General features: G+C 40.8%; 1 protein-coding gene across 1 annotated transcript in view; it reads left to right on the top strand.

Moving 5' to 3' along the window:
* Positions 1-10,019: 10,019 nt before the first annotated feature.
* The window catches only part of LOC129827714 (carbonic anhydrase-related protein 10-like), a 30,947-nt gene continuing 23,004 nt past the window's right edge, over positions 10,020-17,962 (top strand). Inside the window, exons 1-2 of the mRNA XM_055888810.1 lie at positions 10,020-10,452; positions 12,555-12,629. Of these exons, the coding sequence (XP_055744785.1) occupies positions 10,395-10,452; positions 12,555-12,629 (133 nt within the window). The 5' untranslated portion in view covers positions 10,020-10,394. The remainder of the gene's footprint in view (positions 10,453-12,554; positions 12,630-17,962) is intronic.

Raw genomic sequence — 17,962 nt, 5'->3', positions numbered from 1 at the left:
AATTCCAGGCACTAAACCGGAATGATGGCCTGTGGTACTTATTGCCCATTATTGGCCCAGCCATTGTTGATGCTAAACAAACTGACTGGATCAATTATGTCTAGTACAATCAGCAACGTTTTGTTAACTACACCCAAACCGCACTAACAGACATGTCTGAACAACTACAGGCAACCTCCAGGACAGCTAGGCAGAATAGGCTTGCCCTTGACATGATCCTGGCTAATCAGGGGGGTGTATGTAAAATGTTTGGAGAACAATGCTGTACTTTCATCCCTAATAACACCAGCCCTGATGGAAGCATTTCAGAAGCTCTAAGTGGTCTAGATAAACTATCTGTGGAAATGAAGGGCTTGGCTAAAGTGGAGGAGGGGGGACTGTTCTCCTGGCTGGGTGGCTGGTTTGGTAAGTACACTGCATTGATGGTTACTGGATTTCTGACCCTAGTAGCTGTATTCCTTATGTTAATGTGTTGTGCTGCTTGCATCATACCTTGTTTAAAGAAATTTGTTACAGATGTAGCGAAGCCTGCTGGTATGATGTCTTTGTTTGATGCTCCGGATGGAGATGCTGATACTGAGTCAAACTACAGGAGAAAGATGGGTCTGGTTGAGGATGATCCTTGGTTCGCTGTATGTGAGGTTATGGAATGAAAAAGTTGATAATCAGTAGCTTAATGTAACTAACATACACCAAAGAACTTGTCCTCCCTTCTGTGAAGGTTTAAAGATCCTGGGTGGCAAGGAGCCCACCTGGTACAAGATAAGTGTAGCAGGGAGGACCAGATGGTTTTAATGTTTTCTACAAATATACTCTGTGTGTTTTCTAATATCAATAATGTTGTTTTTGGTGAGTGACACCCTTGCGGGTGTCAAAAGGGGGAATCATAAAAACACCAATAAAAAAGAGCTGTGTTCTGAATGGTCTTTAAATGTTTAAAGTTCCCGGGTTTAACTACAACCTAGTATGTGTGTCTCGATCATTGAACGTGATGGTATCGTTTTCTTAGTAGTTACACCCGCGAGGGGGATTGTGAAGGATGGTTTTGTTCTCTTTTAACATAAATATATGCCTTATAGAAGTAGGACATGTTAATCACAAAACATAGCGTGACTGCAGAAAAGCTGTTGTTAATCTAGGGTGTCGACTGTGCTAACCAGAAGGTTGAGACAAGATGGAAAAATGCTGAATAACAAGAAAACAGGAATTGAGGAATGTGTAGGGAAAATGCTGAATAACAAGAAAACAGGAACTGAGGAATGTGTAGGGAAAATGCTGAATAACAAGAAAACGGGAACTGAGGAATATGTAGGGAAAATGCTGAATAACAAGAAAACAGGAATTGAGGAATGTGTAGGGAAAATGCTGAATAACAAGAAAACAGGAACTGAGGAATATGTAGAAACCAACAAATCAGTTCAATCTTCACAAACAACATTCCGGACATTTGAATCCTGAGTGCTGTGTCTGGGCACCACCGATAGGCTGGCAAGTTTAAACCACGCTAAGCCTCTACTGTGACAGGCTAACTCTGAAGTTGGAACTACCACTGACACAGTATAAAAGAAGATGTCTGTACTATTTCAGTCAGTTCTCTGCTTTACCCTGCGTGGTGATACAGTGAACCCGTATATACGAAAATTGCATTTACCATTCTGAGCTTATGTTAAATAAAAACACTTAAAGTATATTCGGTGACTTTGAATCACATTTTATCCTGATACCAGATTTGATTGACGCAACCTTTCACATTATTTAAACCAAATTGAACATGTTTCATTATTTACTAGAAGCTCAATTGATTTTATTGATGTATTATATTAAGTTAAAATAAGTGTTCATTCAGTATTGTTGTAATTGTCATTATTACAAATAAATAAATAAAAATTGGCGGATTAATCTGTATCGGCTTTTTTGGTCCTCCAATAATCGGTATCGGCGTTGAAAAATCATAATCGGTCGACCTCTACTCTGGACGGCTCTGACTTAGAATATGTGGACAACTACAAATACCTAGGTGTCTGGTTAGACTGTAAACTCTCCTTCCAGACTCACATAAAACATCTCCAATCCAAAGTTAAATCTAGAATTGGCTTCCTATTTCGCAACAAAGCATCCTTCACTCATGCTGCCAAACATGCCCTCGTAAAAATGACCATCTTACCGATCCTCGACTTTGGCGATGTCATTTACAAAATAGGCTCCAACACCCTACTCAACAAATTGGATGCAGTCTATCACAGTGCCATCCGTTTTGTCACCAAAGCCACATATACTACCCACCACTGCGACCTGTACACTCTCGTTGGCTGGCCCTCGCTTCATACTCGTCGCCAAACCCACTGGCTCCAGGTCATCTACAAGACCCTGCTAGGTAAAGTCCCCCCTTATCTCAGCTCGCTGGTCACCATAGCAGCACCCACCTGTACCACCTGTAGCACGCGCTCCAGCAGGTATATCTCTCTGGTCACCCCCAAAACCAATTCTTCCTTTGGCCGCCTCTCCTTCCAGTTCTCTGCTGCCAATGACTGGAACGAACTACAAAAATCTCTGAAACTGGAAACCCTTATCTCCCTCACTTGCTTTAAGCACTAGCTGTCAGAGCAGCTCACAGATTACTGCACCTGTACATAGCCCATCTATAATTTAGCCCAAACAACTACCTCTTTCCCTACTGTATTTATTTATTTATTTATTTTGCTCCTTTGCACCCCATTATTTCTATCTACTTTGCACATTCTTCCACTGCAAATCAACCATTCCAGTGTTTTACTTGCTATATTGTATTTACTTTGCCACCATGGCCTTTTTTTGCCTTCACCTCCCTTATCTCACCTCACTTGCTCACATCGTATATAGACTTATTTTTCTACTGTATTATTTACTGTATGTTTGTTTTACTCCATGTGTAACTCTGTGTTGTTGTATGTGTCGAACTGCTTTGCTTTATCTTGGCCAGGTCGCAATTGTAAATGAGAACTTGTTCTCAACTTGCCTACCTGGTTAAATAAAGGTGAAATAAAAAATAAAAAGTCCTGTATTAATTCCTATGCTCAGAAATAATTTTGCCATTGTTTGTGCATTATTGCATTACTCGTTACAACCTCTGTTTCTTGTATCTTTTCCTTTGTCTTTGATCAGATTGACAAACGGTGTCTTTCTGAGGAGTCACAGAGAGATGCGACCAATCCCTACCCCATCTACAGTGTCATAGAAAAATACTGCTTCATAAATGAACCTATGGAAGGTACTGAACTTAGTGCAAGTTGACACATGACAGTCATTAACTACTTGATTAATTGAATTGCTTTTTGTGAAGGCAAATATACACTGAGTGTACAAAACATTGGGAACATTGAGTTGCACCCCCCTTTGCCCTCAGAGCAGCCTCAATTTGTCTGGGCATGGACTCTACAAGGTGGTGAAAGTGTTCCACAGGGATGCTGGCCCATGTTGACTCCAAAGTGTCCCACAGTTGTGTCAAGGCTAGATGTCCTTTGGGTGGTGGACCATTCTTGATACACACAGGAAACTGTTGAGTGTAAAAAAATCCAGCAGCATTGCAGTTCTTGACACACTCAAACCGGTGCTCCTGGCACCTACTACCCCATTAAAAGGCATTTCAATCAATCACTCAAATGTATTTATAAAGCCCTTCTAACATCAGCTGATGTCACAAAGTGCTGTACAGAAACCCAGCCTAAAACCCCAAACAGCAAGCAATGCAGGTGTAGAAGCACGGTGGCTAGAAAAAACTCCCTAGGAGACAATTCCCTGTCTTAGGTCCGTTAGGATCACCACTTTATTTTAAGAATGTGAAATGTCAGAATAATAGTAGAGAGAATGATTTTTTCAGATTTTATTTATTTCATCACATTACCAGTGGGTCAGAAGTTTACATGCACTCAATTATTATTTGGTAGCATTGCCTTTAAATTGTTTAACTTGGGTCAAACGTTTCAGGTAGCCTTCCACAAGCTTCCCACAATAAGTTGGGTGAATTCTGGCCCATTCCTCCTGACAGAGCTGGTGTAACTGAGTCAGGTTTGTAGGCCTCCTTGCTCGCATACACTTTTTCAGTTCTGCCCACAAATTTTATATGGGATTGAGGTCAGGGCTTTGTGATGGTCACTCCAATACCTTGACTTTGTTGTCCTTAAGCCATTTTGCCACAACTTTGGAAGTATGCTTGGGGTCATTGTCCATTTGGAAGACCCATTTGCGACCAAGCTTTAACTTCCTGACTGATGTCTTGAGATGTTGCTTCAATATATCCACATACTTTTCCTGCCTCATGATGTCATCTATTTTGTGAAGTGCACCAGTCCCTCCTGCAGCATAGCACCCCCAAAACATTATTCTGCCACCCCCGTGCTTCACGGTTGGGATGGTGTTCTTCGGCTTGCAAGCCTCCCCTTTTTTCCTCCAAACATAACGATGGTCATTATGGCCAAACAGTTCTATTTTTGTTTCATCAGACCAGAGGACATTTCTCCAAAAAGTATGATCTTTGTCCCCATGTGCAGTTGCAAACCGTGCAAACCGCTTTTTTATGGCGGTTTTGGAGCAGTGGCTTCTTCCTTGCTGAGCGGCCTTTCAGGTTATGTCGATATAGGACTCGTTTTACTGTGGATATTGAAACTTTTGTACCTGTTTCCTCCAGCATCTTCACAAGGTTATTTGCTGTTGTTCTGGGATTGATTTGCACTTTTCGCACCAAAGTACGTTCATCTCTAGGAGACAGAACGCGTCTCCTTCCTGAGCGGTATGATGGCTGCGTGGTCCCATGGTGTTTATACTTGCATACTATTGTTTGTACAGATGAACATGGTACCTTCAGGTGTTTGGAAATTGCTCCAAAGGATTAACCAGACTTGTGGAGGTCCACAATTTTTTTTCCTGAGGTCTTGGCTGATTTCTTTTGATTTCCCCATAATGTCAAGCAAAGAGGCACTGAGTTTGAAGGTAGGCCTTGAAATACATCCACAGGTACACCTCCAATTGACTCAAATGATGTCAATTAGCCTATCAGAAGCTTCTAAAGCCATGAAATAATTTTCGGGAATTTTCCAAGCTGTTTAAAGGCACAGTCAACTTAGTGTATGTAAACTTCTGACCCACTGGAATTGTGATACAGTGAATTATAAGGGAAATAATCTGTCTGTAAACAATTGTTGGAAAAAATGACTTGTGTCATGCACAAAGTAGATGTCCTAACCAACTTGTCAAAACTCTAGTTTGTTAACAAGAAATTTGTGGAGTGGTTGAAAAACTAGTTTTAATGACTCCAACCTAAGTGTATGTAAACTTCCGACTTCAACTGAATCTGTCAATGGGGCTAGGGTTTATCTTGCATAGTAAAATGTAAAAATGTTAAATAACATGTTGTAAATTTTTACATTATATACATATAGACAAGTGGTGAGCACCAATATCGATAAAATTTTTATTTAAAAAAAAATGGATATATTTTTTCATGTAACCTTTATTTAACTAGGCAAGTCAGTTAAGAACAAATTCTTATTTACAATGACGATATCCCACGATATCAATATTGTTTGATATCAATATAAGCAAAGAATATCATGATATCAGTTGATCCTTTCTGTTAACCTACACTATTATGCAACAAAAAACAACAACACATGACTGTTCTGCATGCACAAATTCCTCCCACAGAACTTCTAAATAGGGCTCTACCTGTACAGAGCACATGCCCCTTCAAAAAAAAAACATCTATACAGTTTTTGTCCTTGTTGTTCTGAACCCACATCTCGCAAGTCGTCGTTAAATTCGTGTTAAATATGTGTCATTTAATTAGCCCTTACGATGTGGCCATCTATTGCTTCTATGTAACTAAATAATCAGTCAAGTTTGTTCAAGGAGTCTGTGACCGCGGTTGCAGATTTTTTGGTTTGAGCACCTGCTCCCCAAATGGTCTGTGCACCGTAGGTTTACGCTCCTAGAACATTCACTCCTGGCCCAGGTGGCAATTAGCGAGCAGTTCTCTTCCCAGAGACATTTGCAATCTTTTTTTGTAAACCAATATCAAAATTGTATCGAAAAATCTAACTGATCGATAGATTTTCCATATTGGTGCCCATCTCTAATAGATGGTACATAGATACAGTATGTTGCACTTTTACATGTTATAGTTAGTGTTGGCCCTGTTATAAATACTATGTAACAGATACATGAACACCTGTGATTAATTGAATCAGTTTGAGCCACACAAACTGTATGTTCTTCAATGGTGATGTCACTAATTACAGATATCTTGGGATGTGCTTTGGCAGATGAAAAGGAGATCACAACCGACTGGATTAAAGGTATTACTCTGTTACTCTGTGAGAGTAGCATTACTATAGCAGTATTCCATCTGTCTACTTTGCGGACAAACCAAATTAAACCAAGACACATTTTACACTGGAGCCAGAGAGCTTGAAAATGAACTGGTGAAGTGTTTGGAGATGTGATGTTCAGCGCAGTGGAAATATGTGAGGCAAATCTAACCTTAATTCTCACTTAGAAATCTCCTTTGACGTATTATACTATATTTCTATCCAAATGTGACACCCGCAGCCTAGATGGTTCGGCCACATTCAAGGCTGCGTCCGAAATGGCACAGTATTCCCCTATGTAGTGCACTACTTCTGAACAGAACCCCTGGTCTCGGTCTAAAGTAAAGCACTATAGGGAGTAGGGTGCCATTTGGGACGCACCCTAACACCATCTTTACCCACAGATAGTGATGCACTCCGGGACTATTAAAAAAAGATGGCAAATCCTTTCCCCAAAATAGGCGACAGTGTGACAAAGGAAATAGACCATCCAAAGGACTGCAACGTGTTTGAGGGCAACCGAGTGACCCCACCATCATATACATGCCCCTCTTCGATATCCATAATTGTAAAGGTATTTCATCTCATTCTATGCTTTCCTTCTCTTTGTGTATCCTTGGTTGCTTGATGTGTCTGATCCTGATGTTTCTTATCATGTCTCTAGGTGAGGAGGAAATAAAGAAGGAGATGGTTGAGTACACCACATTCGTACTGTCTTACATTGTAGGGAAGATGTATCACCTTCTAGAAAAGGCATCTGCAAACATGAGAAACAATAAGGGGAAAATCCTCAGGGAGATTGAGAAGGCTATCAAGCGCAGGCAAGAAAATAAGTGAATTTCATATGTAACAATGAAATGGCTATTGAATTACTAGCCTGCAATTAGAATATTAGTATTGACATTAGTGGCAACATGAGCAACATGAGTTCTCATTGGAACCCATAGTTGCCAGTGGCCCCAAACTCCAGTCTGTCATACAGCATAGGCCTACCCCTTAGTCCAGCACCTGATCCAGGAGAAAGCTGACTACCAATTATAGGTTCCCAACAATAATTGTTTTCTCAACTCAATTATATCCAAGCCCTATACGTGTTGCAGTGGGACTATGTACAGTATAGTCTACAATGGGTGGAGTACCTCAATGTTTGTATATCGGCTAACATTTTTCCTGAAGATGTACTAGTTAAGTACAACCACCAGATGTCTCTAAGTGTTCACATTATCCATTAATTTGCATTGAACTTGTATTTTCTAGCTATGTGGGAAATTATGAAATGTATCTACATTTTTCCCAATATTATGGGCTAGGTAGGGGTTAAGTTATATTGTTGTATTGTGTAGGCCTGTCATCTTTTGTGGGTATCATAAGCACAGATTTAATAACACAAATTTATACTTGTAGCCTTATGAATATGGGCATTGGGCAATACATTACAAACTGCCAAAACGTAGGGTACATGCCCTTCCTGCTAAGATGCATTACTACATGAATTAATAAAAGTAAAGAATACAGATTCAGAGTAGCTTATCTATTGACTGATGATCATCATTCTTTTTTCACACCTTGCTGGTATGTCACTGTCTCATGGCAACAAGGTCTCAGAGCATTTCGTATTATTCTATACAAAAACCAAGACACTACATTTAGTATGATATGTTTCCTTTTGTATGGTATGTATTAATTTGTGGATGTCCATCATCCATTTTGTATGATATGTTACAAATTACAATTTGTATGATATGTTACGAATTGCAATTCATACAATATGTTACGAATAGCAATTTATACAATATGATATTATGAAGTAGCAAAACGTATGATATGTTACGAATTCCAATTTGTTGTGGCTAACGTTAGCTAGCTCTAAGGGTTCGGGTAAAGGTTAGGGTTAAGGGAAGGATTAGCAAAAAAAGGTTAAGGTTAGGGGAAGGGTTAGCTAACATGCTAAGTAGTTGCAATTGCGTGTAGTCATGGTTGCCAAGGGAAGCCAGGCTTCCCAAAATATTTGACCAATAAAAAATAACAATTTTTAAATAAAATGTCTATTTTGTCTCTGTGTTTTCATAATCTCACGGGAGAAATCATCCGAGCCCATGTATCTGATTCTGTCTGGAACAAATTAGTATGACATGTTGCCGCCGTAGCATTTGATTGATTGATGCCAGCAAGTATTTAATCTCCCTTGATAAAAAATAATAATAATAATTAGCCAATCAGCATTGAGCTGAGCGAAACTGTGGGTTATCCTGGCACAGCAAAATACCCCCCATGGGAGGCCCGTTTGGATTTGGCTTCACACCAATCAAGTCACATCCTAAGCAAAACATCATTGTCAGAAAAACGTGTCTGTTTTTGGTCTGCTTGTGTTGATGTCCTGCAGTAGCTATCTTGCTAAATCGGCCCTTTCCTAAGCCGTGAATGGAGATGGGGATTTGGACTTGTGGTTTTGACTTAATTCTCTGTACAGGCCAATGATTATGACAGCAATCTAAAAAATTCTAACCATTTTTTAGATTTTATTTAACCTTTATTTAACCAGGAAGGGCTCAATGAGATTTGAAATCTATTTTTCAAGAGCATCCTGGCCAAGATAGCAGCACCAAGTCATTACAGAATTACAGATAGACTACAAGTAATCTAGTAAAAAAACTAATTCATATATTGTGCCTGAGACGATTGAAGTTCAATAATGTAGCCTAGATGTAGCATAGTAGGCTCACGTTAACTAGCTGGTTCATTGTTGACCATACGAGGAAGTTAGACTAGCAAGCACTTTAGCTAGGTAGCCAATGACAACAAAAATGAAAAGCGTACTACTGTATGACAGAGCCATAGACCGTTTTTGCCAACATGAAATAGAAGAGGATGGCATTTGTGTTCAAATATACAAGTAGGGTGAAATCCAATGTTATTTTTTTTTTTTTTTACTTGAGCACACACACAGACACAAATCGGTACCATGGACAGCCATATGATATTTAGCAACATTTATTAGGCTAAATTGTTTTTGGTATCTTTAAGTTTGTTTTCAGTGAATTAAACTAAGCATATATAGCCTTGCTGATTTGATGATGTTTAAATTGAAATGGTGCTTGCTGTAACTCTGTGGTTCTAAATCAGTAGTTGTTTTAGTAAACTGTTGAAAACATTAACACGCTTGACCATGCTGCAGGTCATATAACTGCTTGTGACATGCAATATTTGCTCTGTGGACTTCACTGGACAGATGTTGCTCTCTGGTTTTGAGACGAAACTAACATATGTGTATTTGAATTTAATTCCGCCACTGTGTGACTGTTGTCTTTTTGTTGTCACTGCCTTATTGTATATCACGGTGGCGTATGAACTAATAGCTTATAAAGCTTATATAACGCAATTATCACAACATAGGTAGTAATATGGCTTTTGTACTGCCTTGGCTTCCTCAGTGATATTACCCATGCACCGCTACAAAGTAGTTGCAAAGTAACTAAAAATAAGTAAGTAGTTGCAAAGTAACTAAAAATAAGTAAGTAGTTGCAAAGTTGCTAATTAGCTTAAATGCAAAAGCTGTCTGTGATAAGAATTGACCATGTAACCTTTGAGTTGCAAGACTTTCGCGTTATGTCACTCATCCACCACGACTAATCCACGTGTTACGTACTAACGTCTACTATGCTACGTCTAGTCCACGAGACCAGTCTGCCCATGGTGATGGTCTGCGGCACGCAGTGACAAGTTGAGTCCACTCAAAGATAGCCAATCATGTAGCTTTAGTTCGTACTCGGTCTTCAAACACATTCAATGGCGAAGCGAACGACGGCATCGTGTCGTAATTATAGAATATATTTTTTTATGGCTCACATTACAACGTGTTTTGAGTGGTAGTGGTTTTTGATGCGCTTTCTTTTGGCATACCATTTTGGCAGAGCGCGCACCACTCTGAATGTGACACCTTGGATAGTTGACGGATTGGGAAAATGCCTCATCAAAGTTTGTCATCGTTAAGAACTCAAACTTTACAATTAATATATTTAAGCTTTTGCAAAATTAACTTGGAATGAATGAAGAATGCATATCGTTTGGGAAATATTTTTGATTTTTCAAGCATATTTCATCTGTACATCAGGTAAGCCTTGAAGCCTGCAGTTATTAAATGGAATACATGAGATGAAGTGATGAGCTCAACTGCAGGGTTTGAACAAACCCCAGAATATTGTGGCACATTTAAATGTATTTGGATAAAGAAATACAGAATAGTCTTCTGTTGATGATACGGTTGCATCTGTAAACCGTGCAATGTAGGGCACGGGTGTTGCAGCTGTCTACCAATAATTGTTTCAATGTAAGTTTAAGCATGACAAGTCTTTAAAGGTCCCTAAAGCAAATATTTTCTCCACTTGCGCGTGAGTTGGCAACACAATTACTGTAATCGTTGATTATCTAGCCATTCTCGTGAATCTTAGTCATAATATTGTATAATAGGCTATTTGTGTTTAGGATTATAGATTTGCTTTGTCCCGCCCCCAATTTGGTACAAATGAGAGAACATTTTACAAAATCTTTTTGCGCCTGTCATATTTGTAATGCTGAGATTAGATTCAACATTAGGCGTGTTCCACATACAGATGCTCTTTACATGTTGCATGGATATCATTATTACCCACATCTTACATCATCGCAAACACATCGAATATCTTGTCTGCATCCTAGGAGGCCTATTTCCCAAAATAAGCTATGACAGAGACCCATTTGTCAATAGATGGAACTTTTCAAGTATGTTTAATTTCTGTTCTTATTTACATCTGCCAGACAGCAATAAATTGTATCTTATGTTCTTACCATCATGACCACTGACATGATGTTTAGTGGGAAGAACAGCTGACCGTGGGGCTTGACCCCAAGATCCAGAAGTGCAGAGGGCAAGTGATGTACCACAAAACCCTGGGCCTGGGATAGAGGCAGTAGAACACTCACATAACGTTTTTCAGTATTCTCTCCCTTCGAGACTTGTCCATTCGCACAGATCACCATCTGCAAACCAGCGCCCTAGAAACCTCCGGAATGATCCCATTGCTGCCTGCCACCAATGTAGCGAGAGAGGAAAACTGACAGGGGGCACGATCCTCAGATCCTGTGTGGTGCAGAGGCAGGTGCTCTACTACCTGTACCACAACAAGTTGGCCTCGGGGCAATTCATAGGATTTGGGATCTAAATTTGTTTCCCTCCATTAAGTATGATATGTTATGTTATGAATGGAATAGCTGTTGTACAATAGCATATGAATTGGAGGACGTGTAGTATCACGTCTTACCCGGCCGAACAATATCATACGAATTGGATGATGAAATGTATAATGCATCTTGGAAGACGTATTGGGTGGCAGTAACATAGTGGTTAGAGCGTTGGGCCAGTCACCGAAAGGTTGCTGGATCAAATCCCTGAGCTGACAAGGTAAAAATCTGTTGTTCTTCCCCTGAACAAGGCAGTTAACCCACTGTTCCCCGGTAGGCCTTCAATGTAAATAAGAATTTGTTCTTAACTGACTTGCCTAGTTAAATAAAGGTTAAAAAAAGGAAGTACTATACATCTTGCTCTGATTCCAGGCTGCTTGTTCTTTTGTTAGCATTTGTGGTAAGGACAAAGGTTAGGAGAATGTACGTTGCAGGTTAGTAGAATTAGGTTGAGGTTAGGGAAAGTGTTAGCTTAAATGCTACAGTTGTCCCCAACCCAACTCGAACACACAACCTTTGGTTGCTTTATTTTTATACTTTTTTCAGACTTTTCAGGGGGTGCTGCCGTACCCTCAGCACCCCTAATCAAAATCAAATCACATTTTATTGGTCACATACACATGGTTAGTAGATGTTATTGTGAGTGTAGCGAAATGCTTGTGCACCCTACTTCCCTTGGTTATGGACCAACCTCCCTACTTTTCATTTCTGTCTTAAGTAACCAGACCATTATTATTTGTACCGTAACGTAACATATCTTATTAAATGGAGGTATCCACTTGATCATTCCAAACCCTACGTCTCTTTAATGTGGTCAGGCTGACCACAAAAGCCAGGGCCTCAATTCAGTTTTTATCTCTAATCTCTCTCATTGTCTCTTTAAAGGTAATATTAGACTTAAGAAGAAGTGAAAGTAAATAGTGTTCTAACAAGTGAGTTGATGATCATTTTCAGCGACACGATAGTTACTGTGGTTTTGCTTTTTTCCTACTGCAGCACAGCTAATTTCACCAAAGATTCATGACGGTTGGTGGGCGTACAAAGATGCTGTCCAAGGGAGCTTTGTTCCAGGTAATTATTTGAAATGTTGAACAAACACTGACATCACATGAACTCAAAGCCTTGGTGTCCCATGGCCCACTATTAAATTCGGAGATGGTCCAATCAGTTTTCCACGTTGATTCAATGTCATCACACTGAATAATTTTTGTTGAAATGACATGGAAACAATGTTGATTCAACCAGTTTTTGTCCAGTGGGTTGTTTTGTAACAGAAAACCAGACCAAACATTCTTTTCTGTTTTGGGAAGGGAACATTTCTTGTTAACCAGGAGGGTTCGCTTGTTACCAACTTTCTTGCTCTTGGGCAGTGTTCTTGACATGGGCTGGTTTCTTCCTCCGCTCTCTGTCTCTGCAGCAGGAGCTTCAGGTTCACTACTGTTCTGACTGCAGGTCTTATGACATTTTTATCACAGCCCTCTCTCCATCTTCCTCCCTCCCTGTGCTTCTTTACTCCATAATCAAGGGGAGCACAGACATACAAGTATACAGAAGAAGAATGGCAGCACAATGAATAAAATAGAGGTCTCAGACCTTTTCAAGGAGGAAGGATCGAATGACCAATAGAACTGTGGAGTCAAGTGTAGTCTGGTAACATTTCAGTAATACAACATAAGCCCAAATTCTGGCGACATTTCTTGTTTGAGGCTGTTATTCGTTAAAAGGTACATTTGACATCACTATTATATCATACAAAGAAAGGTGAATTCCTGTTTGCAGGAATCAACTTCCTGTTTTGCAGGAATCAATTGCCAAGACTTACACTATTGTCAATAGGGTCAGGGCGATACCAGTATGTCAATATTTTTTCCATAGCAAAAATGAACATGAAGCAGACCAAACTCTGTTGTCCTTTATAAACCTGCTCTATATAAAATAGTATGTGCTATAGCTTGGGAAATAAATACATGTGACTCTGGATCGTACCTGGCTCCACGGGGGGGGGGGGCTAAACGGGGCCTAGCCCCCCCCTGTTCCTGTTTTAGTTTTAAAAAGAGCAAAAAAATCTATCTTCGCTGTCAGCACAATGGACAGGGCGCGCCACTGTGTGTGTAGGGGGGCTATGGAAAGCCACTGGGGCAGTTAGGTATGACTCCTTTGAGTTTCCATAAAAAGGGGGGAAAAATGCGTCTCATCTCTGTGGTAGGCTTAGTGAATAACGTTATACACCTCGGCATGTAATATTTGATTTTGATTTATAAGGACGGGGTCAAGTTTACCAGTTTAAGTGTTGGAGGCCCAATTGTCTCCTTCTTGCTCCTCCGTTCTTCCTATGAGGGGTTGCTCTGCAGGAGTGTCTGCCCTATGATTGGGTGTGTGAGGTTTTCATCCCGACATTGACTGACACTACTGACTGTCACTTCAAAAGCACTCAATGATCTCGTAGTCTCTGCATTTGAACTTTATGTTTATTTTGGTATAGCGTGATAAGCAGAATTCAATATAATTCCAATGCAAGAACACCCCAAAATGTAGCCCCCTCACCGATTTCCACTGCCCACTTAGTCACTTTATCCTGGCGCCGGTTCTGCTCTGGATGACTACCTAATGATGTTTGTTTCCAACATTAGCGCTGTTTTCCTAAAGAAGTTAACATCCGCTTTGTGTTTTGTTTCCTTTGCCACGATACTAACGAGTATCACGATACTGGTATCATCCCACCCCAAATGTCAATGTGGGCCTCAAGGAATGGTGCAAATTTGGATGAGCCAATGGGCTCCTATAAGGATATGTGACACCAGCAGAAACCGCTGCCTCGAGGGCCAGCGCTGTTCTCAACTGGTCCATGTGTAACCCTGTCATTGGATTACCTTAGGAGAAAGGCCTATTTATTAGCTGTGACAGATAAGCACAGCAGGTGACACAGAGGTCTTTGGAAGTCTTTTGTAGAAGGTTGTGGGATGCTCCCTGACCTTTTACTTTGTCTGCTGCTAGTGTATCAGTGTGTGGACTCAGGGGGGGAGCCGTTTCAGCCTCTCAGCCTAGCAACAGGGAAGCTTCCTGTCTATCACCACAGAGACCTTTACACAGGAGAGGAGACATCCACACACAGCAAGTGACAGTGATTCTGTGTATGTGCTGTGTGTCATATGGGTGTAAACCAAGTTGGTGGGATGTTTTTGCTATTGTAGATTAATTCGCCTTTTCTCCCCAATTTTCGTGGTATCCAATCGCTAGTAATTACTATCTTGTCTCATCGCTACAACTCCCGTACGGGCTCGGGAGAGACGAAGGTCGAAAGTCATGCGTCCTCCGAAGCACAACCCAACCAAGCCGCACTGCTTCATAACACAGGCGCCTCCAACCCGGAAGCCAGCTGCACCAATGTGTCGGAGGAAACACCGTGCACCCGCCCCCCTTGGTTAGCGCGCACTGCGCCCGGCCCGCCACAGGAGTCGCTGGAGCGCGATGAGACAAGGATATCCCTACCGGCCAAACCCTCCCTAACCCGGACGACGCTAGGCCAATTGTGCGTCGCCCCACGGACCCCCCGGTCGCGGCCGGCTGCGACAGAGCCTGGGCGCGAACCCAGAGACTCTGGTGGCACAGCTAGCGCTGCGATGCAGTGCCCTAGACCACTGCGCCACCCGGGAAGCCCACCTTAAGCCCTTTTTGAAGAAAACGTGAAACTCTACAGCTAGAATGTACATTTGTAGCCCTCTAATTAAAGACTTTACTTTTTGAAATAGAAAGGAAATCGAATTGATCTAAACAGGCTCAAGAAGAGTGCAATTATGCCTTGGCCCATTCACTTTTTGATACAGATTTCAATTCAACTGGACCTTTTGTCAGAAACAAAGGTATCACCTTCCTTCTGTATATTCTTACAGGAGCATAACTCTGTATTATTATTTGTATGTGCTGCAGTCTTGGAAAGTAGGTCACCAAGTTAGTGATCACAGCCAGCTATCTCTCTCTCTCCCTCTCTCTCTCTCTCTCTCTCTCTCTCTCACACACACACATACACAGATGCCCTTGCAAAGACTGAGGGGCAAAAAAGAAGTGCGGAAGGAAGAAACAGAATCCCTCCCACGCAAAGGGTTATGAGGGAATTTAAATGGAATGGGAAGAGGCTAGAATAGAATTATGATTACTATGCTCTCAATAATCTTCTAATGGTATTAAAAGGCCATATTCACAGGACACTTTACATTTTCACTCTCACTCAGAGCTATAATAATGTTAAGCCCCTCTTCCTCCTTTTCCCACTCACCGACTAATGTGATGAACATCCTCATATGTTCTAGCATATTGCTGCTGTATTTCTACCTGCGGGTATGGCGGCCTGGAGGATGAGCGGATAGGTTTTGTATTGGAGCAACATTAGCTACAACATTGTCCTCAAAGCTAAAAGATTGTGTGAAGGTGTAGATTATGGCTGACATTTAAGACTGTTAACAACCAAATCATTTATAGGCGAGCCAGCCAAATCATTTACAGCTGTGATAAAGGAAGATTCTCAAAAGGTCAGAAAAACAGTGGCTTATTCCTCCTTGCCATGTCAAAGTAAGATTTGATTTGTTTGAGGGCTGAGCAAAATAACCTCCGACAGCAGATGGTGTTAAATCCTCTATGATGAGAAGGTCTAGACCTAGGAATATTATCCTGTCAAACCAGAAGCTTGTCAGTAACCAGGTTTACATTCAACCTTTTCCATCGCTAGAGTTGAAAATGTGATGGAAACCCATCTCACTTGTATTTTTTTTATTCAGTACATTGACATTTATTTTTATGTGCATTACATCATCACACACAGCCTTTTATCCTCAAACAAGTCTGTTACTTGATGGAAACATTTCTGGTAAGAAAATGTGTATGTTGTTTTTATGCAGATTTTAGAATATTCGCATGAAAATCTGTCACCAACTGGATGGAAACCTAGCTAGTTGTTCTACATTGTCAGGCTCCTCCTTTGGAATTGGTATTGCTACCTGCCCACCAATACCCAAAACACCCGCCTGCCTTTTAAATAAATTGCTCCATGGAATTACCCCTTGGCTTACAGCACCCTTTTAAGCACTGTTTATTGAAGAACAATTCTCCCTTCATCATTACTCTCTGATTGTCTCACACTCCATAGCCTATAGTTTTCATGAGTCGGTTGTCTGAGTGTGAAAAGGTCTACCTTGTCCTAGTATTTGGCAAACAATATTGCAGTTGCAACACAGTTATTTGAACTAATTGTAGTTCCATCTGTAGTCCTCTCACATCCCAAGACATCTGCTCTCTGATGTTAACTGCATGATGGATCATCAGCTATTCCTCCACTTTAATTATATCCACAGGACCTTAGGAAAGCATTACACTGGAGTCGGGAGTGTCTCTGCACAGTTCAGCAGGTTCAATAGACGGCAACCTGTCCCAATTTTGTCTTCTTTGTTTATGCTGCTTCGAAAATTGGAAATGTAATCCCTACGATCTGAGGGGAGGATTTCCCTGGTCATTTTGATATAAAATCAGAGTGAATTTTGTGAATTGTGATTGCTGTGAATTGGCCAGTCCTCAGTCCTAGTGGTCTCTCCAGACCCATTGACATTTACGTTCTCATTTTAGTTTGTTCTCTGTAACGTTATGTTTATATCCTGACTATTTTGCTCTGGAAAAAACCTCTAGACCTCAATTAGCTGCATATCCCAACACGTGTTGTGAAGTCTCCCTAGAGGTAGTTGTACTGTAGGGTCTGGTTTTCAGCTCTTGGCTGGGACATACTGCATTGCACCTGCTGTATGCACCTGCTACCTGATCCAATAATATACCTGTACTGGAATAGAGATCATGAACACTATGCAGCATGGGTAAAGGGGGTGAGAGTTCACACGTGAGGGTTTAGACATACTTATACTTTTCTAGCTGAGTTTTCTAATGGAAATTGTTGTCTTTGCTGCTCAGCCTCAGTAATGTCCAGGTGCATCTCTAAGCACCTTTCGCTGCCAAAACAATAGCGTTTGTTTGAATCTGCCCTATGAAGCATCCTTAACAATGAATGCCTTGTCATTTATTTAGACGTTTTTATCACTCTTGCTCCACCAAATCAACAATCAATTAAAGTGGTTAAAAAGTTAATACAACAGTTAGCAATACACAACTCATGGCAATCTATCTTTTTTCCCCTTTGAGCATGGTTCTCAACAGTTTGACATAACCTCTCTTTCTTGCGACTGTTGTGCTCACCAAATGTCACTGAGTGGGATTACAACACAGTTACATCACTGTTTTAGGACACAAAGGCTTTTATGTACTGTACGTCACATTACCAATTTTTTGGGGCAAAAGTAATAATTGTTGCCAAAATACTGCCATCGAAACTATCAACAACAGTGTCAATTTTTCCCTGGATCAGTTCG

Source organism: Salvelinus fontinalis, chromosome 2 (genome assembly GCF_029448725.1).
Source record: "Salvelinus fontinalis isolate EN_2023a chromosome 2, ASM2944872v1, whole genome shotgun sequence".
Classification (NCBI taxonomy): domain Eukaryota; kingdom Metazoa; phylum Chordata; class Actinopteri; order Salmoniformes; family Salmonidae; genus Salvelinus; species Salvelinus fontinalis.
This window is presented reverse-complemented; position numbering and strand designations above follow the sequence as displayed.